At 40.7% G+C, this 24,207-nt stretch overlaps 1 protein-coding gene across 3 annotated transcripts in view; it reads left to right on the plus strand.

The window, feature by feature from the left end:
- LOC115174551 (leucine-rich repeat transmembrane protein FLRT2-like) overlaps nucleotides 1–23,179 on the plus strand; it is a 35,327-nt gene extending 12,148 nt beyond the window's left edge. Inside the window, exons 1-2 of one of the 3 annotated variants that reach the window (XM_029733190.1) lie at nucleotides 13,988–14,416; nucleotides 17,195–23,179. In XM_029733190.1, coding sequence (XP_029589050.1) covers nucleotides 17,679–19,691 — 2,013 coding nt within the window. In that variant the 5' untranslated portion in view covers nucleotides 13,988–14,416; nucleotides 17,195–17,678 and the 3' untranslated portion in view covers nucleotides 19,692–23,179. Of the gene's footprint in view, nucleotides 1–13,987; nucleotides 14,417–14,455; nucleotides 14,902–17,194 lie in introns of those variants that run through there. The other 2 variants (XM_029733189.1, XM_029733188.1) reach the window with 2 other exon arrangements.
- The last annotated feature ends 1,028 nt before the right edge of the window (nucleotides 23,180–24,207 follow it).

Genomic DNA, 24,207 nt, shown 5'->3' on the forward strand with positions numbered 1-24,207 from the left:
TTTCAATTTGTTTTCCTCGTGCCTGCTGTTAATGTGAATGTGGTTCAGCAAAACTGCGGCATGCACAGCAAAATTACACACACTGCTTTGACAGTGCAGCGATCACGCTAAAGCCACCCTAAACCACCACATTAATCACAACAACAGTCTCAACAAGTAGCTCGGCATGACAAATGTGTGTGGGCAGTGTGTGCACACGCACAGCAGGGAGGACATGGCGCTTAGTATATGCATTACACACATCAAGATTATGTTTAATCAGACCCAGGCTTGCTTGCTCTATGTGGCGAAACATTGCATAGAACACATGGGCTGAATGGCACATCAATTCAACAAAATCTGATTCTGTTCTCGTGTTCTAAGAACGTGTTTTTTTTCTGACAGATAACAATAGTACACAGTACTAGCAGTAAATACACCACGCAGAACAAGGGTGCTGCTGCATCTAAATATAACACAACATAGTCTCCGCTCCTTTTGATGTACAAGAGCATGGAATTGATACAAGAATTTCTTAGCATCATAATCCTAGATATAGGATTCAATAGGGAAATAATTTCAAGGCACAAGCTAGAAACATAATTTAGAAAGTAAAAATTCATTGACAAATGTCAATATTTCAACTTTAATTGTGCAATATGCAGAAATTGCTCCACAATTTCCTGTTTGCTAAAATTCTAATAGTTCGCCTAATTTCAGTTTGTGCCAAAACAAGCAGACATTGTGTAGAGAATAATTTTATAATCTAAAACACTTTGAAATATCAAAAATATTGTATTTCCAGCTGTTTGAAGCTGGTGTACAAAACAAAGAGTAAAAGACACAAAACGAAAGTTAAGAACGGGAAGCATAGAAATAGCGAACATAGAACAACTCTACAGCTTCTTTGACTTGCTTTCAATGAGAATGACAGATATAGAACTCAAAGTTCTATGTGAATTTGGTCTGGTTGCCCAAAAAGCTACATATTGCAGCTTTAAGTTAGTCTATTGTTTGAAAGCTTTTAGTTCGCAAAGAAAATGTAATGTGACAAAGCTAAAGACTTCAGTCTTGCTTCAGACAGATGGAAAATCTAACTAATGGAACTGCCCCCATGGGCAAAACCACATAACATTCATATCAAAGCCAATACATCTACCACATGAATTTCTAACCATGCAATCAGGGCCTTTGGCAAGTCAATGAATACTGTTGATCAGCCAGACGATAAGGGGAACCAACAGTGCACTGGAACTTTGTATGAAAGCAATGTTCTTATTAGTTATAAGACTGTTGATATCAGACCTTAGTTATGGGAATATTATCCTATCGCAAATCTCTGCAATTTAATCTAGGAGCAACAAGTCAAACCCATGACTGGAAGAAAAAAAGGGAGAGAGTTTAAACCTCCAAAGAGTTGACAGTCCGTATCATTGACAAGATTACATTGAGTATCTGAGAGGAAAATCAGTACATTGTTACAGCATTGTTGCTTTGTGTTTACCTTAACCCTACACAACTGTATCAACATACTAATAGTATTATTATTGCTGCCACTGCATTGCAAAGTTCCTTGTGTTGCTTAGTCTTCGAACATCTCTTATTGCACTTTCATGAACATATTTCACTTCGTTGAAGTCCATTAGACCATGATCTCCATTAACCCTTAATGATGACCAGTTGTCCAGCCGTCTTCCACTTCCTCAGTAAAATGTTATTTTGGGCAGTGGCCCTTAAAAATAACTAATGAAACTAAAACTATGATCACTCAATTTATCTTAATGCAATCGGACAGGTTTCCCCACTGTTTTTTACTTACCTGGAACAATGCAATTAATCTAGAGTTTTGCATTAAGAACGGAGAGAGAGAGAATAGACCGGAGGATCCGAGGAATACAAAATGAAAAGTCGTGAATTATATAGTGGGGCTCCAGCTACTGAACTTTGCTAGAATACAGTTTTTCATTTATTTATTTTTGTCATTTTTTTGAGTGGCCTGAGAGTCACTGCTGACTGACTCCCGGAAAAATAGAGCGAGGTGATTCTGGCCCTCTTCCTGCAAAGCTGAGAGGAGAGATATTAGCCATATGTGATTAATTTACAGCGCTATGCTTCAATTAATCTGCGCAGGGTGGCAGGCGCCAGGGTTGGGCCCTGTTCCACCTGCGAGAGAGGGATGAGAGAAAGAGAGTGAGAGATGAGAAATGGGAGATGAGAGAAAGAGAGAGGGGGGTGTAGAGAGAAAGAGAGTTAAGAGAGTTATCTTCTGGGGCAACGCAGCCCTGTGAAGGATGAGGGACGAAAGGGGATCCTTTTAATCGATAGATCTTACATAATCCCTCACACAAACCCCATTCCCTCCTTCTCTCCCTACTCCTCTTCAGTTACTCTCCATCTCTCTGTCTATTTCTTACTCACTCTCTCTCTCACTCTGCCCTCTTCCTCTCCCTCTTTCCCTCTGGAAAGCGTACACTAACACAGAAATATAATAACAGGAGGTCACACTTTATTTGGATAGTCTGGATTTTTCCATCTGTAGATGCTCTACAGATGGTCATACTATCAACAAACTATCTGCTGATAAGCAGCTGCTTGCTTACAGTTAAGGTTATGTTTAGAATAAGGTTTAGGGAAGGGTTCATTTTAGGGTTAGGATAAGGGTTAAGGTTAGGGTTAGAGCTAAGGTTAGTAGATAGTTAGTTGAAATGTTACTGATTGTCTGTAGCGAGTCTGTCAGACATCTACTATCCCAAAATCTACTATCCCAAAAAAAGTGTTACCTAATATAAACCTGGAAGAGGGCAGCACATGTTCTAAAGACGCTGTGTGATTCACCAGCCTAGTCCCAACAGCAACTGGGCAGTGTCGTGCTTCTAATCGTCTGATGTTAGAGATCCATAGGAGACCGCCTGAGGATGTTTGCAAGACTCTTTTCAAATGGGAAGACTCACTGTGGCAGTAAGTGAAAGCTAAGGGGTAGAAAGTGGTAAATGCGAAACCCACAGTGACCAGATGGTACAGATTGGTATGTGAGGGCTATTGCCTTAGCGAAAGCTATATGGGGTAAACATTTTATTTGCACATCTCGGTAATCTTGTTCAGTAGGGAGAAGGCTGTAAAGGTCTCGTGAACAAAGAATTAGATATTACATATCATTAACTCATATAGGAAATACCAGCTACTAAACAAGTTCTAGGGAGGTAAACGTGTGGAATATATAACAATCCTAATTTCACAAATACTGTGGATTAAGTTTGTGTTGTATCAAAATCCTGCATTATGAGATTTAAAACAATATTCTCATCCAATGCCCCACATTTTTAGCAAAAAATTATAAATAAATAAACAATAAATAAATGTTGGGGGGGCTTGCCTGTTTTGCTTGTTATTTTGGCATTAATACGTGTTAAATATCAGGTTGCAAACAATGAAAAAAAATATATAGATCATTGAATTAATAAAGTCGCATACTAACATGATCTCTTTTTTGTTTTCTTGAGTAAGGCAGCTCAAAAATGCAGGTTTCAGCCCAGCTCAGTGCTTTCTGTGGTGGTGCAGCAAGCTAGCAGAAAATACGGGGCGTTGGCCGTGAATGGCTCAGTGTTCTGTCACTCATGGGGAAACTACGTCACCGTGAAGTCTAAGGGGAGACTTCAAAAACTCAAACCCTTTGGGTGCTGACATAACAATACATTAGAAGTGCCCACCCAAGAAGGCTCAAGGTCATTGGCCACAGATAAAATGATGTCAAATCACGTCAAATGTACAGTAGCTTTGATTGGACTGATCATGTCAACATTATACTTTCAAAATCTTAGCTAGCACTCATCATTTTGAATTAAGTCGACAATCTACTGGCAAATCTTTGTCATATGAAGAGAAATAATGAAGAGAAATTATTGATAAACTGTATTGGTGCTCTTCGGCCATTGGACATAAACATTACACAACAAGTTGGAAATCGCAAATTCAACAATGAGTGGTTTGGAAAGAAGTGAGCACAGCACAAGGTGATTTCAAAAATGTATTGTACGCTGCTGCATAAATTATGTAATATGCCAGGGAGATATGTATACTGTAGCTAAGAAAGTAATATGAAGTGTATGTTGTGTAGTAAGATGTTAGTAGACCACATGCCTCACCCTAATAATTTGGTCCATTTACCGCTCTTAATTTCTTCTACTGTTCTGACTTGGTGGTGCACATGTAGCCTATAGCCTGTTTTAGAGAAATCTAATCATCGAATATTGTAAGAGCTTTCATTGTCTGCTCATATGGCCCTGTTATTTATCCTACGGTTCTGACTTGGTGTACAGGGAGAATACTGTAAGAGCAGCCATGTTCTGAATTCTGCCGCTGTACATTTCAAAACTGCTGAACACATAGTTATATTGACAACGTCCGTCTTAGCTCACTCATTAATGTCTTAATCGAAATTACGGATTGCCTCTTATCCGCTCGTCGTCCCCTTATGCCAATTGCCTTATCTCAATTGTCAGTAGAAATCACATTTGTTTCAATAAGTCAGCAATATCAGCTATATTTTTTTAAAAGGTAGTAAATGAGGCTGAATTAACTGTTTCGCTGCCAGACAAGGCTCCGCTGATAGCCAGGTGTAGCAGTGGTAAAGTGTTGGGACAGCTTTATGTAGGCCCTAACAGTTTGTGGGCACTGTTTGTCACCGTTATAGTGCAATTAATGTATTGTTAAGTGTTGTGTTGTGTAGTGGCTTTGCTGGAATGCATACATTTTTTAATTATTATTATTATTCATTTTTTAATACATTTTATTTTTTGCTAAAATCGCCACTTCTCATCAAAAGAAAATATGTAATCTGAAAAAAGGAAAACACCTGTACCATGTCAGATATAGAGTTAAAATGTATTCAATTTTGAGTTTGCATCCCAATATTACACTTTATATACATAATAGAAGACTGAAATATAACAAAACTGTTTGACATTGAAACACTGGACTTTCAGCAGCTTTTTTGAAATTATGTGGATTAATTATGAAATTATGACACATATTAATAATATTCCACCCATGAGGGCATTAGGTAATTTGACTGCAGGAGAGGGCTACCCAAAGTCCTGTCTTGTTGGAGGGAAGATTTAGATTGCAAAGAACAATAACAAGGTAGAGCTATCAAAGCCCCAAAATGTAGCCCCATACTGTATCCTGAGAAATGTACTTTATCTTTTCAATCAGTCTTAGAACAGTTACAACCCTACACAAGCGAATTAGCACATTAAAAACCGGGCAACTAATCCACTGTTACTGGGTCATGCTGAGTGGAAAACCCAAGACACAGAAGACTAGAACTATAATTAGGATGCGCACACAGACACACGTGCACACGCATGCACACACGCGCACACACACACACTCCATGCTACAGACATCCTCTGGGGATACTCTCGGGAGATAAGCAAGCAGTGAATTTGGCCATACAAATTAAATCACTAGTTTAATTGATGTCGCAGGGTCTTTCTCCACCCTCCCCTAATTAGGAGTCAATTCAATAATTAATCAACTCATCAGGAGAATGCAAACACATTGAAATCTAAATATGGAGAACAGACCAGGGTTCACATACATGAGTATTTAAGTATTTGTCTATCTATTTTTATTTGAAGTATTTGAATGCATTTCCAAATAATTTTCTATAAATAGCCTACTTTTTGAAGCTATTTTCAAAAAGTTGACCTTTGGAGAAATGGAATGATGCAAAGCAGCAGAAGTCAACTCAGGGTGTCAAAAACACTTCAAAATTTGACATTTGGAGAACATGGCTGAACGTCTAATTCTGCAGTGAGACTGTGAGAGCTTGTTGCACAAAGACAGGAAAAACTCCTAGCCCTATGAGAGCATAGCCAGCCATGTGTCCATCATGGCTGTTCCGAGGCCGTCATTGAAAATAAGAATTTGTTCTTAACTGACTTGCCTAGTTAAATAAAGGTAAAATAAATAAAAAAATGCAGACATACTGAGACGTGAGGTCTGGACAACAGCAGGCAGGCAGATCTGATCTGGTGACAGGGAGAGACTCATAGAGAGAGCTATAGCCTGGGAGGTAGGCGCTAGCTCAAATCCACATCCAGGCTATGAACAGCTAGACTAAGACTTCCTCTCCACTCAGCTCAGGAGGGGAAATTCACCCCAGATGTGACTTCAAACAGAAAGAAATCCGGAGGGATTGGAGGTGGGATAAGGCCCATCCTTTGCGTGACCCAAAGACCTGTTCCTGGCATCGCTCTTTCTCTCTCTTCATCTTTCTTTCTATATCACTCTCTCTGTCGATCTGTTTATTCTCTATCTCTAGAGAATATCTATTTCTGTCTGTCTGTCTGTCTGTCTGTCTGTCTGTCTGTCTGTCTGTCTGTCTGTCTGTCTGTCTGTCTGTCTGTCTGTCTGTCTGTCTGTCTGTCTACCCCACTCTCCCTCCCTTTCTGCCCTCTCTCTTTCCCCTCTCTCTGCAGTAGGCTACAACAGGGACCAGCTTGTTATCAGTCAGTCTGTTTTTCCAGTGTGACATTTTCAGAGGGAAGCCTTCAATGAGGGTCTACAGCTACCATTTATATTCCCCCCATAATTCACATCATGTCCATGTGAGAGCTGAGCTCCTGATGAATTGACTACCAGGCTGTTTGAGCACTGCCTCCTCCTTCCTCCGCCCAACAGTTTGACAAGCAGCTTTATTCTCTTAAAAGGAACTGTAAGCTTTACAAGTTTCTCTTTATTTCATTTAATGGAGCGCCTATATAACACCTGCAGTACATCGACGGAAACACAGTCTACAACTGATATGGTGGTGACGCAGTGCCATGCACAAATTTTGAATTTTACAGTTGACTTTTGAAAATGGGGCTTTTCTTTGGTGGGAGTTGTGCCGTAAAAATGTAACAATGGTAGATTTATAATTGACATGCATAAAAATGATTAAGAAAAAATGTAATTCATGTATGTATTTATCAACTGTAAGCTTGGAAACAGTGTTCAGCGTTTCTCCCAGTGTTGAGCATAAGTGTTGAGATTATATAGTGTGGTCAACATGACCCACATCCCAGTTAGACTCTATGCTATTCTATCACTGAGAGATGGAAAATGGTATTGAAGACAATTCCAGATACGAGTTTGTAAAGATAAAGGAGGAGACCTGAGAGGGTTGCAGTTTTGTCACAAAGTTCGTTTTTCTGCCTATTATGGTAAATGCTCTCCATCTGCTGCATTGTTTGTCTTAAGTCTTCTGCATTTCAAATGGAACAGAAACATTCAGTCGAATATCAGGAAGTTTGCGGTTAGGTTCTGTGGACACGCAACTTGATATTAGTACCTGTGTAAGGGTCACAGTCTGGTACACAGAGTGACGGGAATTGAAAGTATCAAAGTTAAACAGAAGTGAAACACAATATCAGCAGTTTAAGCTAATCAATGATGATTAGCCTATAAAGAACAATAAAACGATGTGTGTGTGTGGGGTTCACTGGACCTCCTCCGTCTGTCTTCAAGAACTAAAAGCTGCCAAGAGGAATGGAAATACTTTAGGTTTAGGAGATTTCCCCAGATTAGAGATGTTTTACTTGTTTTCCCCCTGTGAAGGATACTTGTCATGCATTGGAAATTGAAATTACGATCTGTCAAAAATTCTACTTTGAAAGTAATAATGATTGGACCACCACACTGCACCAATAAATCCTACTCATCAAACCCACACAAATTAAACATGCCTATTTATTTAATTCATATGAATTTGGAGGGAAGAAATTCTTAACTATTGAGAGGTTAAAGCATTAGAACTCCCAGTAAAGGCTTCAGTCATACAAAAGCTAGAGTTAAATACAAACTGGTTCTCTAGCAGATTAGCACGAATGGCTCACCCCGTGTTCAAGAATGGCCTTTTTTCCTTTATTCAGATTACAACCTCTCACTTTCGGATATTATTTTTTGAAAGTTGCTTGCAAATTACTACAAATATTATGGTTAAAGTCAAATATAAGATTAAGGTATAATCTTTGTAAATTATATCATAAATAGGACTGGAGGAGTTATGTTGCACATGCAGCTAACAAAAATATATTGAAATGTCTGCTCTATCCAAAATGACAAAAAACGAATTGCAGCATTACTGCAAAAATGGAAGAGGCAAGTGTAAGGGGGAGAATGTAAGAAACTAATCTGTCAGCTCTGCAAAAAAGACCAAAATTGGTTAAAGAAAAGTTTGCCAGTTTAATATAATGACCAAAAATTGACAGCTGCGCCATACAGATTGCAAAACAGTTGGGAAGAGATTTACGATGTACCTATTGTCACGCCCTGACCTGAGAGAGACGGTTTATTTCTCTATTTTGTTAGGTCAGGGTGTGGGGTGGGCATTCTATGTCATTATAGTTCTATGTTTTGGCCAGGTATGTTTTCCAATCAGAGGCAGCTGTCTATTGTTGTCTCTGATTGGGAACCATACTTAGGCAGCCTTTTCTCACCTCTGTTTGTGGGTAGTTGTTTTCTGTTTTGTGTTTTTGTACCTGACAGAACTGTGCGCTTTCGTTTCCTTTCTTATTTTTCTTCGAGTGTTTGTTTGATTTAAATAAATAATCATGAACACGTGCCACGCTGCATCTTGGTCACCTCTCTACGACGATCGTTACACCTATTCCACGGCACATGGTTTATGAACTGATACACAAAACGACTCTGGATTCAAAACTTCAAGTTTTTCAATTTTAGTGATTATACAAAACTCTTGCAACCAATAACAAAAAAAATATATACGGGGGATACAACCTTCCCAGCTCTACAGATTTTGCTGCAAAGAGACAGAATCATTAGATCATTTGTTTTGCTACTGTCAATGTGTAGCTTGTTTTTGGTCGCAGGTTCAGGAATGGCTGAAGAATTGCAACATTCAAATGGGGTTAACTCTGCAAATAGCACTGCTGGGTGATCTAAAAAGTCATAGTCAATCAATAATATACTGTAATAAAACTCTTAACAAAAATGTTTATCTTTAATTTACAATCCGTAAAACATATGAGAATAGAAAAGCTCAAAACTTTTGTGAAACACCACAGCACAGTGAAAAATATATGGCAAATAGAAAAACTGGATGGTGTTCAGAGATAGATGGGAGGGCTTGAGGATAGCTGAACGATGGGACTAAAAACAAACAAAAATTAACTAATGTAAAATAGACTGTGTCCATAAAATGTATATAGTATGTATAAGATTGAAGTAGAAACCTACTGTAAGTGTTGTTGTCCATTAGTTTACTCCAATTAGGGTAGGGATGGTAGGGTTAGGGGAAAATTAAAGAGGAAAAAATATAAATACATACACTACTGTTCAAAAGTTTGGGGCCACTTAGAAATGACCTTGTTTTTGAAAGAAAAGCTATATTTTATGTCGTTTAACATAACATCAAATTGATCAGACATTGTTAATGTTGTAAATGACTATTGTAGCTGGAAACGGCTGATTTTTCATGGAATATCTACATAGGCGTACAGAGGCCCATTATCAGCAACCATCACTCCTGTGTTCAAATGGCACGTTGTGTTAGCTAATCAAAGTTTATCATTTTTAAAGGCAAATTGATCATTATAAAACCATTTGCAATTATGTTAGCAAAGCTGAAAACTTTTGGGCTGATTAAAGAAGCAATAAAACGGGCTGAGTATTTAGTTGAGTATCTGGAGCGTCAGCATTTGTGGGTTCGATTACAGGCTCAAAATGGCCAGAAACAAAGAACTTTCTTCTGAAACTCATCAGTCTATTCCTGTTCTGAGAAATGAAGGCTATTCCATGCGAGAAATTGCCAAGAAACTGAAGATCTTGTACAACGCTGTGTACTACTCCCTTCACAGAACAGCGCAAACTGGCTTTAACCAGAATAGAAAGAGGAGTGGGAGGGCCCGGTGCACAACTGAGCAAGAAGACAAGTACGTTAGTGTCTAGTTTGAGAAACAGACGCCCAAAAAGTCCTCAACTGGCAGCTTCATTAAAAAGTACTCACAAACCACCAGTCTCAACGTCAACAGTGAAGAGGCGAATCCTGAATACTGGCCTTCTAGACGGAGTTGCAAAGAAAAAGCCTTATCTCAGACTGGCCAATAAAAAGAAAAGATTAAGATGGGCAAAAGAACACAGACACTGGACAGAGAAACTCTGCCTAGAAGGCCAGCATCCCGGAGTCGCCTCTTCACTGTTGACGTTGAGACTGGTGTTCTGCGGGGACTATTTAATGAAGCTGTCAGTTGAGGACTTGTGAGGCATCTGTTTCTCAAACTAGTCACTCTAATGTACTTGTCCTCTTGCTCAGTTGTGCACCATGGTCTCCCACTCCTCTTTCTATTCTGGTTGGCCAGTTTGCGCTGTTCTGTGAAGGGAGTAATACACGGTAGTGCATATTTATATATATATATATATATATATATATATATTTTTTTTTATAATTGTAAATAATATATTTATAAAATATATATATATATATATATATATATATATATATATATATATATATATATATATATATATATATACACTGCTCAAAAAAGACTCCGTCTCATGCTACCACTAGAGTGAAAGCACCACCAGCATTCAAAAGTGACCAAAACATCAGCCAGGAAGCATAGGAACTGAGAAGTGGTCTGTGGTCACCACCTGCAGAACCACTCCTTTATTGGGGATGTCTTGCTAATTGTCTATAATTTCCACCTGTTGTCTATTCCATTTGCACAACAGCATGTGAAATTTATTGTCAATCAGTGTTGCTTCCTAAGTGGACAGTTTGATTTCACAGAAGTGTGATTGACGTGGAGTTACATTGTGTTGTTTAAGTGTTCCATTTATTTTTTTGAGCAGTGTATATATATATATATATATATGGGGGATTGGAAATGATGCAGACAATGACATTGATAGAGGCCAAAATCAATTTGCAATACTAAAGCTGATCCACGCTTTAATGGGCTTGGTAGCTAAAAGTAAACTGATATTAACACTGTCCTACACAAACTTACATTAAATCAAATGTATATACAACAACTGTAAAAACTTTTCTTGACTTTAGAGAAACATTTTACAACTCCATAATGCCAAATTCCATCCATTGGAATTGTGCTGCAAAACATGAAAAACATGTTGCAAATTAAAATGGTCTATCCTGCATTCTTCATGTCTAATATATAATTCATGCTGTCTACAGTTGTGTGATTTATGGATAAATAACATTTTGTGGACAGGACATGGCAAGGCAGTCCATCTTTGGGATGTTGCTGAGAAAATTAAACATGAAAGGCAGAATGAAACTCACAAACTTGACTCATGGAGAGTCAATAATACAGGAAACCAATGGAATCGCCATCTGCTGGCTTCGAGTTGACTTTTCTTGCTTGGGCGGAGCTCAAGGTGCACATCGGATTAGTGCCGTAGGCGCAACATTGTGTTAGGACTAAAAATGTCAGCAAGCAGTGGTGACAAAACACAGCTGGTTTTCATGGCATTTCTCTGCTATTTCGAGACTAGTTAAATCTGCAGCAAGGGCAGAGAATTGGTTTACAATAATGGCCATATCAATATTTCATTTTTTATTTTGACATTTCTGAAGTGATATTTGGCTGTAAGGCTAGCATGAGGGACAAGAAGTAGCTAGCCACAAAGAGGTTCGTTTTGAGAAAAGTCTGCTAACCTTGTATGCTGCTAGGTATAACCAGCTAGCTACTAGCTAGTTCAATTTCTCTCACGATTCTAAAGCGAACAATTTTTTTATAAAAACAGCATATTATTGACCTGAAAGGTTAGTTGTGTTAGCCCAGTCGCTAGGTTATCCAAGGTCAGTGACACATTGAGAAACCATGTACTGTCTATCTATGGGAACAACTGCAACCTTTTTGCAAGCAACATTGCAAAAATTATTGAAATAAAATAAAATCAACCTAATTTTTTATTTTCAAACTAAATTACGAGGTTGGATTTGCACTAAACAATTGTATATGTCAGCACTTTAAAGGCATGTACAAAATCTGGTGTAAGGTTTGCCTTATATACATTGTCTACTGGTATCATTTTACATTAAGAACATGTAAATTCTCAACATGTAAATGTGTGGGTTTAGCTATTCTCTGCTTCAGATGACAGGTGCCCATAGGCCAGTAACAACATAGCATGGCAGCAACACATGACAACACAGCATGGTAGCAACACAACATGACAACAACATGGTAGCAACACAACATGGCAGTGGTAGCAGCACAAAACATGGTATAAATATCATTGGGCACAGACAACAGCACAAAGGGCAAGAAGGTAGAGACAACAATACATCAAGTAAAGCAGCCACAACTGTCAGTAAGAGTTTAAAGAAAACATACATACAAATAAATATACTGAGAGAGCGTAAAAATCTAATAAAACAGATTGGACATCTTACAGCTAGACGAAAATAAAATGTTAATTTGAGAAAACAACTCAGAAACAGACACATTAGCGACAGAACCCCTTTAATTGCAGGATTGTGACATTGACACTAGTTCATTTTGAATAATAGCTTAAGAAATAAAACAAGTTTAAACACTTCATATTTAAAGAATCAATACTTCAAAATCTACAAAAAAAGATAACTCATATGTAAAGATTAGATATCTTAGTCTAAACAACAATAGATAATTGAGTAGTAACAAGTAAGCAATTATTACTAAACGCATCTTTTCAGGTGAAAAAATAAAACTCCACACCAGCGGTGGCCAACCTTGGTCCACTGATCCGTGATCTACTGGGTGAGCAGACTTCTATTCCAGCTGAGCAATAGCACACTTGATTATCAACTCATTAAATTTGATCAATTGAATCAGGTGTGTTATTGCTGGGCGGAAACAGAACCCTGCACACCCAGCAGATCAACAGCAGGCCTGCTCCAATTGTAATAGATGTATACATTTTGTGTGATGTTTAACCATATGTTTGTATACAATGTTTGCTAACATAGCTAAACCTACACATATAACCCATGGCGTATGGGATCCGATCGTAAGGCATCGGACCGTAAGGCGCTACAGAGGGTAGTGCATACGGCCCAGTACATCACTGGGGCCAAGCTTCCCGCAATCCAGGACCTATATAATAGGCGGTGTCAGAGGAAGGCCCAAAAAATTGTCGAAGTCATAGACTGTTCTCTCTGCTACTGCACAGCAAGCGGTACCGGGGCACCAAGTCTAGGACCAAAAGGCTCTTTAACAGCTTCTACCCCCAAGCCATAAGACTACTGAACAATTAATCAAATGGCCACCCGGACTATTTACATTGTTTCTTAATGTCCTCTCACAAAATTACTTGCCCAGTCCAGTAGCCTACACTTTCCCTTTACTGACAGCCAGAGCTGCAATTTTAGTTTTTAATTTACAATCATTACATCAAGATCTCTAGCTAATATGAAGTTAGCTAACTGATTACATTTACTACCCTTAGCTAAACAGGTGTAAAGTCAGCTACCTAGTTAGCTAAATAGCTGCTCTGTTGAGTTAGCCTACAAAGTGGCCTACTTTAGCCAGCAATCTAGTTAGCTAGCGAGCAAATAATACATCGTTTTTTTACATTTTATAAATGCATTTATTTACTTGAATAGGTTTTCCCACAGCCTCTGTTTTTGGGTCCTTAGAAAAATGAAATAATGGGCAGCCAACAGCCATGTGGATGAATGGAGATAAGGCAAAAAGTGTTTGTCACCAGAGCCGTTTAGAATGTGTTTACCAACGTAAATCACTTTCAATTTAAAAAAAAATATGAATCGCAAACTGTAGGCCACACTTCATAACTTTAAAATGAGCATGAAAGGATGTGCAAAGCTGTCATCAAGGCAAAGGGTGGCTACTTTGAAGAATCTAAAATCTAAAATATATGTTGATTTAATTAACACTTTTTTGGTTACTACATGATTCCATATTTGTTATTTCATAGTTTTGATGTCTTCACTATTAATGTACAATGTAGAACATAGGCAAAATAAAGAAAAACCCTTGAATGAGTAGGTGTGTCCAAACTTTTGGCTGTAAATGTAGACAGAATTAAGCATAGTCTGCCGTCCTGAAAACCGAATAGAAATGTGAAGTCAGCATGGAAATGTAGTCTACTTTATCCAGGTCAGTCTAGTCGTTGCGTTTTGGACCATTGCTAATAAACTATTGTGTATAGGAAAAATATATAGTGACAAATGCATAGGCTGAATATAAAGTTCTCCAGAAAAAACAAGAAAGTTGAAATTCCCTGATAACAGAGGAAGTATGAGGGCAGCAGTGTTGGGAGGAGCAGTACGTGGCTCCTAGCCATCTCTCTCCGAGCTGCACCGGGAGACGCATTCTTTATTCAGGGAAGGGTAGGGTAGGAGGGACCTGAGCGACGATGAGAGAGGGAGAGAAGAGAGCGAGAGAGAGAGCGCAAGACAGAGGTGAGCGGTGCACTGCACACACATCACTATCAACGGAATTCATTTTAGCAAACATCTCTCTGGGATTCCGAGCATAGAAGGCAAGTTTAATCGTCCCCAAAACAACCCGGATACCTTGGCAAGTGCGTGTTCACTGTTTCGAGAGAAGTCGGTGCTGCCTCTGGTCCATATAGTCCCGCTCTCCCGCTCGAATGCATTGCCCAAGGTTTTGAGGCGGGCTGAGCTGAGTGTAGTCATAGGTTGAGCTGCATGCCCCGCAATTGCAGAAAAGTGCGGACAGAGCAGAAGATTGTTCCCCGACTCAGGCAGCATGCTGTCCGGTAGACCCACGGGTGGCAGGGCGATTGGAAGCGATTCGCACAAACAATACCGAATGGCGCTGGATCATTGCGCACGGTCATATTCTAGGATTGCATGAAGGATAAAGAAAAGAGTTGAACATGGTAAAGGGGCATACAATGAATATGGATAAAGCCTCGTCTAAGGTAGGCTACAGAAGCCCAAATGTTTTATAGCAGCATAAAGGCTATATACACAACTATACTACAACTTATTTAAATAGTTTATATAGAGTTCTAGTTTGTTAGGCTGTATGAGTAGATTGAACTAGATGTGATTTATTATGGATATATATACATAGAAGCACTGCCATTGTTAAGAGCTGTGGTGCTAATTTTATTCCCAGCCAAACTGCTGCCTAATTCTATTCTCCTCACAACCCTCTGCTATCTCTAAAGGAAATATGGTCAATTTGTAAATTCTCAGTTCGTTTTTTTATCGTTTATTTATCAGTTGTATAATTTATTAATCCATTATTAGATGTCGAAGATCAATGCTTAGCTACAAAGCACATTGCTTTAGATTTTTGTTTTTCTTCAGAGAAAAGCAAAGCCTCCGTTTGCATTTGCAATCTCAATGCTCAGCACGGCTCTCAATCCCTTTTGTAATAATTCATTCAATTGAACACCACTCACTGGGCTGCCTTTGAAGTAGCCTACACCTGATCCGCTTCTTATCGCCTTTTAAATAGCCTATCCTTTTAAAACTTTTAATTGCGTTTCTGTCGTTTAATCCAATCCTAATCGGATTGAACCTGGCCTCAACCGAAAAACGTTATTTTATCTGTTCACACATACACCTTGCTCTCTGTCCATGTCATTTTGGATTTGGATACATGCAAGGCCAACTTTATTGTGTCCATATGAGAATTTTGTTCAGCCTTGCTTAGATGTATTTTTACTCCACAATTCATTCCAATGTCCACAGTCTTTATTTATGCAGCTATAATCATTTTAGATGTTTTTGCTGTGGCAGCACATTTATTGCAGCTTGTGGTATCTCCTTATTTCCCCTGAAGCTTATTTGATTAAATTTAGCACTTTTCAATTTAGAAAAGTAGATCACAGATTTATTTCATATTGTTTTGCTTCATCCTTATAAGGAGCAGTGGTGCCACATCTCATCACTCATCAGGCTACAGAGCAACCTATAAATGCAGATAACCTTCATCTCCCCCGATGCCCATTCCTCCTTTCCTATATGACCTATGCCCTCTATATAAAATTCAGACCATCAAACCCATTATTTATTAAATGTATGGGCCTATTGAGCATTGACGTGCTCCTGTTACGTTAAAAGCACTGATGACAAGCAGTATCTTTCAGTCTTCTGGATAGTACACGTGTGATGGGCAACTCGAATACTGGGATGTGGGGAGCTGAGGCTTTACTGTAACTGGGTGGCCTTGTGCCCACTCTAAACCTCTAAACCATATTGTGAAATAGTCCAGTATTGATCATTTATCGCAGGGTTAGGAGCTAAATTATTTTCCAATCCCATTTCATTTGACAGGCTCTGTTTGTCACTCTGGGATTGGTATAAAGTCCCACTACCCCCCCCCCCCCCCCCAACCCACACACTCCCCTTTCATTTCATTTTGCGGTGCCTTATATCATGTATATGTGCTGGAGATGGTTGGTGGTGTGTCTGGCCTACTTATGTAATGTGCATGGTGCACCTTAAGAGGCAAAACAACACCTCTCTCTGTCTACTGTGAGCACAATGTGTTTATCAGCTCTAACTTCAAAGCACTGTCTGCTCTAACAAAGGCAAAGAAAAAGAAGAGACTGTTTTCACACAAGTCAAAGGGCTGCCCAATAAGTCTTTCAGGCAGTATTTTTGCTTTCAGGCAGTATTTTTATCTCCTTTCTGTTGCTTTTTCTCCTTTTATGTCTCCGTTATGTCTAATTTATGTTTCAGACAGTTCAAAATAATTGCAATGTGTGTATTAGCGTGTTGTTCAGCACTGAGGCATGGACTTGTTGTTGTAGAAACCGCAGAATGTCCATGCTGTTCTAGCAGCTATTATATTCTCTCCTCTTTGACTGAGAGGAAGGAATGAAAGCCCCTTTATGTCTGCTAAACCGGATGTGCTAGAGCGCTCCTGCATTTTTATCAGATGGTATGAAATTTTGAAAGAAATAGCCTGTGCATAAATTTCAATTTCAAGGTGTGAGAATGTCAGTGTGTGTGGATCTGTGTGCAGGTTAAGTATGTTTGTGTGTGTGTGAGAGAGAGAGAGAGAGAGACAGAGAGAGAGTGTGTGTGTCTACGATCTATGTGTTTATGGGTCTGAATATGTATGTGAAGCCTTTTTCAGCCTTTGTGTGCACGTGAGTTATAGACAGCTCTTTTTTTCTCACGGAGAGAAACAGACCACCCCTGCCCTGAACACCCGCCCCCCCACTTATCTCACCTTTCTTTTGTCTTGTGGAACAGGTCTCTGGATCCAAATGTCACACCACCTGGACGCTGCCCCGGGCGGGGACCAGCAGTGTGTGACGTTGACGGGCGTGTGGCGAGGAGAGGAGAGAAGGAGGCCCCGGACACGGTAGCTCTCAGCTGCGACTTGGCATTAAATTGGCCCAGGCTTGGCCCTGTGCTTTGAGGAGGAGCTGAGATTGTGGAGCCCTGCCATGGTCTAATATATCAGCATGGATGGAGTCAGAGTCAGCTTCAGTCAGAGGACCTGCTCTTCCTAATGCGACACTCCTTCCTCTTAAAGCTGAAGACTAACCAATTACACGGGGATTAAGCCTAACCCTACGGCTTCCTGTTCTACCACCCCGTGAAGAAGTGAACTGAGCATTATCAAACTATTTTAGAGGACTTTCGTTTTTGTCTACTATTTTGGGGGATTTACTTCATCGCCTTCAATCCTTTTCCCTTTTTGAGGCAGTTCCCCTCCTTCTGTTTTTCCACTATGGAGTTTCAGGTCAGGCTGTGGAATAAAAATTGGGGTTCATTTCTGCGTTTCTGGTTGACAGTCCTCCTGAGCCTCAACTTGCACTTCAGCCGCCCCGCAGCCTCGTGCCCGGAGGAGTGCCGCTGCGACAAAACATTTGTTTACTGCAACGAGCGGAGCCTGACGTCGGTACCTCTGGGGGTGACAGAGGGCTACAAGATCCTCTACCTCCACAACAACCAGATCAACAACGCTGGGTTCCCATGGGAACTACACAATGTGGCCTCTGTGGAGACGGTGTTTCTCTACGGCAACCAGCTGGATGAGTTTCCTCTCAACCTGCCCAAGAACATCCGGGTGCTCCACCTGCAGGAGAACAACATCCAGACCATCTCCAGGGCTGCCTTGGCCCAGCTTCCCCGCCTAGAGGAGCTCCACCTGGATGATAACTCCATCTCTACTGTGGGGGTGGAGGAGGGGGCGTTCCGGGAGGCCGTCAGCCTCAAGCTGCTCTTCCTCACCAAGAACCACCTGAGCAGTGTCCCCATTGGTCTTCCGGAGGACCTCAAGGAGCTGCGATTGGACGAGAACCGCATCGCTGTCATTGCTGAGGAAGCGTTTCAGAACGTGACGCGACTCCAACGCCTACTGCTGGATGGGAACTTGTTGACGGACGAGGGCGTGGCCCCGGGGACGTTCCAGGAGCTGTCCACCCTCCGGGAGCTGGCGCTGGCTCGTAACTCTCTGACATTCCCCCCACCCCTCCTCCCGACCCAGTCCCTGGTCAAGCTCAGCCTGCAGGATAATCAGATGGACCATATTCCAGTGATGGCCTTCTCCGACCTTCAGAGGCTCGAGAGACTGGATATATCCAACAACCAGTTGCAGACGCTGACACAGGGGGTATTTGATGGCCTCGTCAGCCTCAGACAGCTCACCGTTCGGAACAACCCGTGGCGCTGTGACTGCACTGTCAAATGGGTGGTGGTGTGGCTCAAGTCACTGCCAGGCTCCATCAACGTGCGCGGGTTCATGTGCCAGAGCCCCGAGAGGGTGCGCGGCATGGCAATCAGAGAACTCACCCTGGATGCTATCCAGTGCTCAGCCGGGACAGACCTCCAGCCCGACCTCTGGCCCACCCTGCGCTCTACGCCCCCACACCCCCAACTCCCCACCACCTCCTCCACCACCTTCCTTACCACCGCCATGACCACTTCCATCCCTATCTCCACATCCTCCTCCTACCTCACATCGCCCTCCCTTCCCCCTGCTCTGCCTCCCCACCCCGCTGGACCCCTGCCCCCTTACGAGGATCCCCTACAGATATCCTTCCACGTGGTCAACGCCTCCTGCATCGAGGTGAGCTGGGCTTCCTACTTCACCGTTACGGCCTACAAGGTGACCTGGGTCAAGATGGGCAAGAGCCTAATGAGCGACGTCAGCCGCGAGAGGACGCTGAGTGGGGACAGGCGGAAGCTAAGCTTGACCAACCTGGAGCCCAAGTCAGTGTACCGGATATGTGTGTACGTACTGGACACCCTCAACTCCTACCGCCCAGGCGAGGATACAATATGCTCAGAGGCCAGGACCAAGTCGGCCTCATCCAACTCCAATAACAAGTCCACAGGGTCAGAGCAAGCCCAACAGGACGCCCACTCCACCCTCCTTTTGGCCGGGGTGATTGGTGGGGCCGTCCTGGTCGTCCTGGTAATACTGCTGAGCCTGTTTTGTTGGCACATGCACAAGAAGAGCCGCTCGGAGTCGTCCAAGTGGAAATACAACCGTGGCAGGAGAAAAGACGACTACTGCGAGGCGGGGACCAAAAAGGATAACTCTATACTGGAAATGACTGAGACCAGCTTCCAGATAGTCTCGCTGAACAATGAGCAACTTTTGAAAGGGGATTTCAGGATTCAGCCCATCTACACACCCAACGGAGGCATCGGCTTCAGAGACTGCCACCTCAGTGACAATAGCTTAGCCTACTGCAAGAGCAGCAATGTTCCCAGCACCGAGTTCTGCCACACGTGATGCTTCTCACAGGATATTCCCACACCGGTTGTCTGACAGAAGAAAAAAAAACAAAGTAGTTAAATATACTGTACCATATATATTTCCAAGTTCTGTCTACGATGTAATTTATACTGTGGACAATAATGTGGAATTCTATCTGCAATCTTTTTTATTCTTAGTAAAAAAGGAATACATGTTTTTTCTAATCAGCGGGTTTTAAGTACAGTAAGTGGTTTTTGCTCAAGTATTGTCTGTACATAGAAATTTGTACAATCAAGGCACGCTGGGTTGGTTCGGACGAACGGTGTCCTGTCTGTCAGGATTTTGGGTTGTTGGGCGCTATGAGGGCTGGGATTCTTTGCTAACCACAGAAACAAAAATATGGCCTTTGTGCAGAGCTACCCCCTCACAGAAACACTAGTTAAGATAACACAGTGGTCTGGGAAAACTAACACTGCTGATTAGACTGCAGTGGAAAATAAGCACTGGTGGTATTTTTTTAAAGAATCAAAGTGCACTTCCTAATGCAACAGAGAGTGTAAGCAGCCATTCAAATGAGCTTTTTGTGGAAATCCCATCAGAGGAATGGGCACACTTTTCAACACCCCCTTTTGCCCTCACAAGACTAAGTGAACACGTTTGAATGTGGAAGGGATGGGAGGGAGACTACCTTAACAGGACTAAGTGAACAATGTTCAATGTGGTAGGGATGGGAGGGATAATGCCGTCGCTGTTGGATATAGATTTGCCTCCATTGATACAGGAGGTTTTTCCAGTTGTGGCCACTAGGGGGCATGTTTTCTCAGTCAGTATAGAGTAGAGAGAGAGGTAGCGGTAGTCTAAGAGTTCCCTTACCTCCAGCATCCCATGAGTCCATTACCTCAGATGCATTGCATTACATTACATTACTCATTCTCAAATGGCATTGTTTAGAGTATTAATGGTCGCAGAGCTACTTATGGAATCATTTAAGATGAACAGTGCTCAGCTCTGTTGTTCAGCGGCTAAATGATACGGATATTATCATGGCGGAGGTCCATGAGGTTGTGTTGCGTGTCTTGTCTTTGCCAGGTGGTGTCTGCCGTGATGATGAATGTGGAGCAGATACACTCACAGTTATACATTCCTCTGCCTTTCTTTTGTCCTTTATTGTTAAGTACTCAAATGAAAATTGAGTGTGAATCACAATAAACAGTCGAGGCATTTATCTGTTATCTGCTTTACAATGTGTTGATAGAGGGACTTTCCTACTGTAGCATGTGATGTGTTTTATTGTCTACATGGGATTGACTATTCTATTGATTAATTGATTGATTGGTTCGAGCTACACATTCATCATCAATTCCAAACAATGTTGGCTCCCAGTTAGGAATGCCTGGTACCACTGAGGAGTCTTTATTATGCACTTCTTACTCAGACTTTATTTGCTTTGACAAGATTTTATTTTGCAGACCGAGTTCAAAGAATCCACCCCCCCTCTGCCCCACTCATAATCCTCATACAAAAAAGGGAGAAAATATGCAGACTTTATTTTTCACTTGGCAGTTCGAATCACAAGCTGGGAGAGGGAGAAGAGTGAGAGAGAGAGGGGAAGGTCAAATGACAAGAGTTAACCATTCACAGGGCACCAAGTCACTGGCTTAAATACACCGTAAAACCACTACATTGCATTGGTTTGGCTTGAATTTGAAAGTATCAATAGTAAACACCATTTTAAGGGTGGAACTCTCGTTTTGTGCTCGGGTGTTAATGGACAAATTCTCTGCTGTCTTGTCTCTCTTTGAAGAATTGCCATGCCAGTGCATATCTGCCGTTAGTAATAACTCCTTCAGTAGATCCAGAAATAGTAGGTAGGGAGCTTATGACGCAATAGACACTATAATGCCATTATTCACGTTGATGCTTAAGCTTTCATGTGTGCTTTCATAGGGTTTTGAGTCAAATTTATATTTATAAATCAGAATCATTTGTTTCGTTTCGAAATAACAGTTGCTCTTCTGTGGTTATCAAAGTGTCTCCACTTTGTCTACAAACGTACACATATCGGTTTATCACCCTGTGTTAAAACTCCACCAGCGGAAGCTGACCTAAAATCAGTTTGATACACATTAGAAGTTACGTCCAATAAACCCCACTGGCGTAAGCTGACCTAAGGTCAGTTTGACACTGCTACATGGCAAGTTATGTAAAACATCCCACCGACATTTACTGACCTAAGGTCACACTACACGGCTACATGGCCACAGTGCTTTAACAGGTTATGTATCCACTAAACACTTCATCCTACCTGCCTGTGGCAAAGTCAGCCTGTCTGACAACAATCCCATACAGCGAAGTATCTTTATTTTCATTAGTGATTAGGATTTAAATGTAATGTTAGTCTTTCAGGCCAACCTGTTGCAACACTTTTCCCCAAATTAAAGAATGTTCCAAGAAGTGATAGAGGTCCATTTATTGCCTTACCTTTATGCAGTACTGTACCGGCTAACTGCACTTAGTTTGTTCAAGGACTTTTTCAGAGAAGAAGCAATGTGTAAACTGTGAAAGAGACAATGACAGTAATTGAATAGTTACTGTATGGAAAGCACATATTTTCATATTGGTGAAAAAAACTACGAGTGACAGACAGCAATAGACCCAACACATAATTAATGAAAGCCTGTTCATTCGTAACGACGCCTTGAGTGGTGCTGGGTAATGATACAAAGTGACTGAGAAGCCTTGTTGTTTATTTGTGGCAGTACATTACTCTTAATTCCCTCCCTCATTTGAAGAAAGTACACAAACGCAATGGCGTGACCAATGGAATTAGACCGAACACATTAGAGAAAGAGGGAGAAAGAGTGACTGTAACCTCTGTTTATTACTGTTTCAGGCTTTGATAGTAATTTCCTTAAAGCTCATTAATTCTCATTGGAATAATTATGTTAAATCACTGAGAGGTCAAATCAAAATAAGCACCCAAGTGAATAAAATTGAATACATTTTAAGTCGTCTTTGTTCAGTTTGACGGCAAAACCCTCATGTGAAATTTACCTTGTAGACCAACATAAAAGTCTTCAGCAAACTAGAAGTCTTCAGCAAACTATTCATGGGTGTTTGAAGTAATTACATTTTCTGTGTTTTGGATAATAAACACTTTCCCTTACAGCTGCTGGGTCGAATTAATGGAAATAATATGAACAACGACAGGTTATTTGTTCATGTATCATTTGACAGAAGAAAGTATGCTGAAAATTAACAACGCGTATCATTTGGCTTGGGGTTCTCGGCTATTATGGCTTTTCATTTCGACATTGAGTTGTTTTGACTTTAATAACGTAAACCAATATGCTACTTAGGAACCAAAGTTACATTTCTTTTCTCATGATAAAATATTGTTGTTGTCCCATGTATGTGCCTTGAGGTTAACTTACGATGTAAAGTCCTTGAAAACTTTAAATGTTTTTGCACAAAATGTAAATATAGAAGTTAAGCTTTTTGCAAATAAAAGAGCCATTATGTGATATGTGATTTGATATCATTCATCGTCACTTCAGTCAGAAGATTATAGGCTCATTGAAACATAATTTACACTCCCCTCCATATTTATTTGGACAGTGAAGCATTTTTTCATTTGTTTGGCTCTGTACTCAATGCGACGGTATTACCTTTTGTTTGAGGGTATTTTCATAAATATCTGTTTTACCATTTAGAAAAGAAAACACTATGTATTTGGACAAATGTACTTACGGTGGATTAAAGTAGTCAACAGTTTAGTATTTGGTCACATATTCCTAGTACACAATGGCTACATCAAGCTTGTGACTACAAAAGTGTTGGGTCGCAAAGATCATACCCCCCCAAAAATGCTAACATCCCATGTTATTGCTAATGGTAAGAGGTTAGCATGTTTTGTTGTAACCTCTGTAACTTTCTCACTCATCATTATTCATGATTCATTTATGATTTTTCTTAGTCATGGCATTGTCAGGACTAATTTAGTGTTCAGAAAAATCGTATGTACAGTACTCCAGTCATCATTCACCAATCAGTTCCTATTGAGCAAAGTATAATCAGAATCAACCAAAACAAGATGTAAATGCATCCAACAAGTTTGTAGAGTCACAAGCGTGGTGTAGTCATTGCGTGCTATAAATATGGGATCAAATACTACACTTTTTACTACTTTAATACACTATAAGTGAATTTGTCCAAATATTTATGACTTCTTCAAATGGGGGTTTTAGATATGGGCCGGCAGGTAGCCTAGTGGCTAGAGCGTTGTGCCCGTAACCGAAAGGTTGCTGGATTGGATCCCCTGGCTGACAAGGTAAAAATCTGTCGTTCTGCTCCTGAACAAGGCAGTTAACCCACTGTTCCCTAGTAGACTGTCATTGAAAATAAGAAGTTGTTCTTAACTGACTTGCCAAGTTAACATATATTTATGAAAATACCCTCAAATTAAAAGGGGACATCATCTACTGTCGCCTCATATGAAACATTTGATTTCAAATCCAAAATGCTTGAGTATAAAGCAAAAAAATAACAAATC

Source organism: Salmo trutta, chromosome 35 (genome assembly GCF_901001165.1).
Source record: "Salmo trutta chromosome 35, fSalTru1.1, whole genome shotgun sequence".
Classification (NCBI taxonomy): domain Eukaryota; kingdom Metazoa; phylum Chordata; class Actinopteri; order Salmoniformes; family Salmonidae; genus Salmo; species Salmo trutta.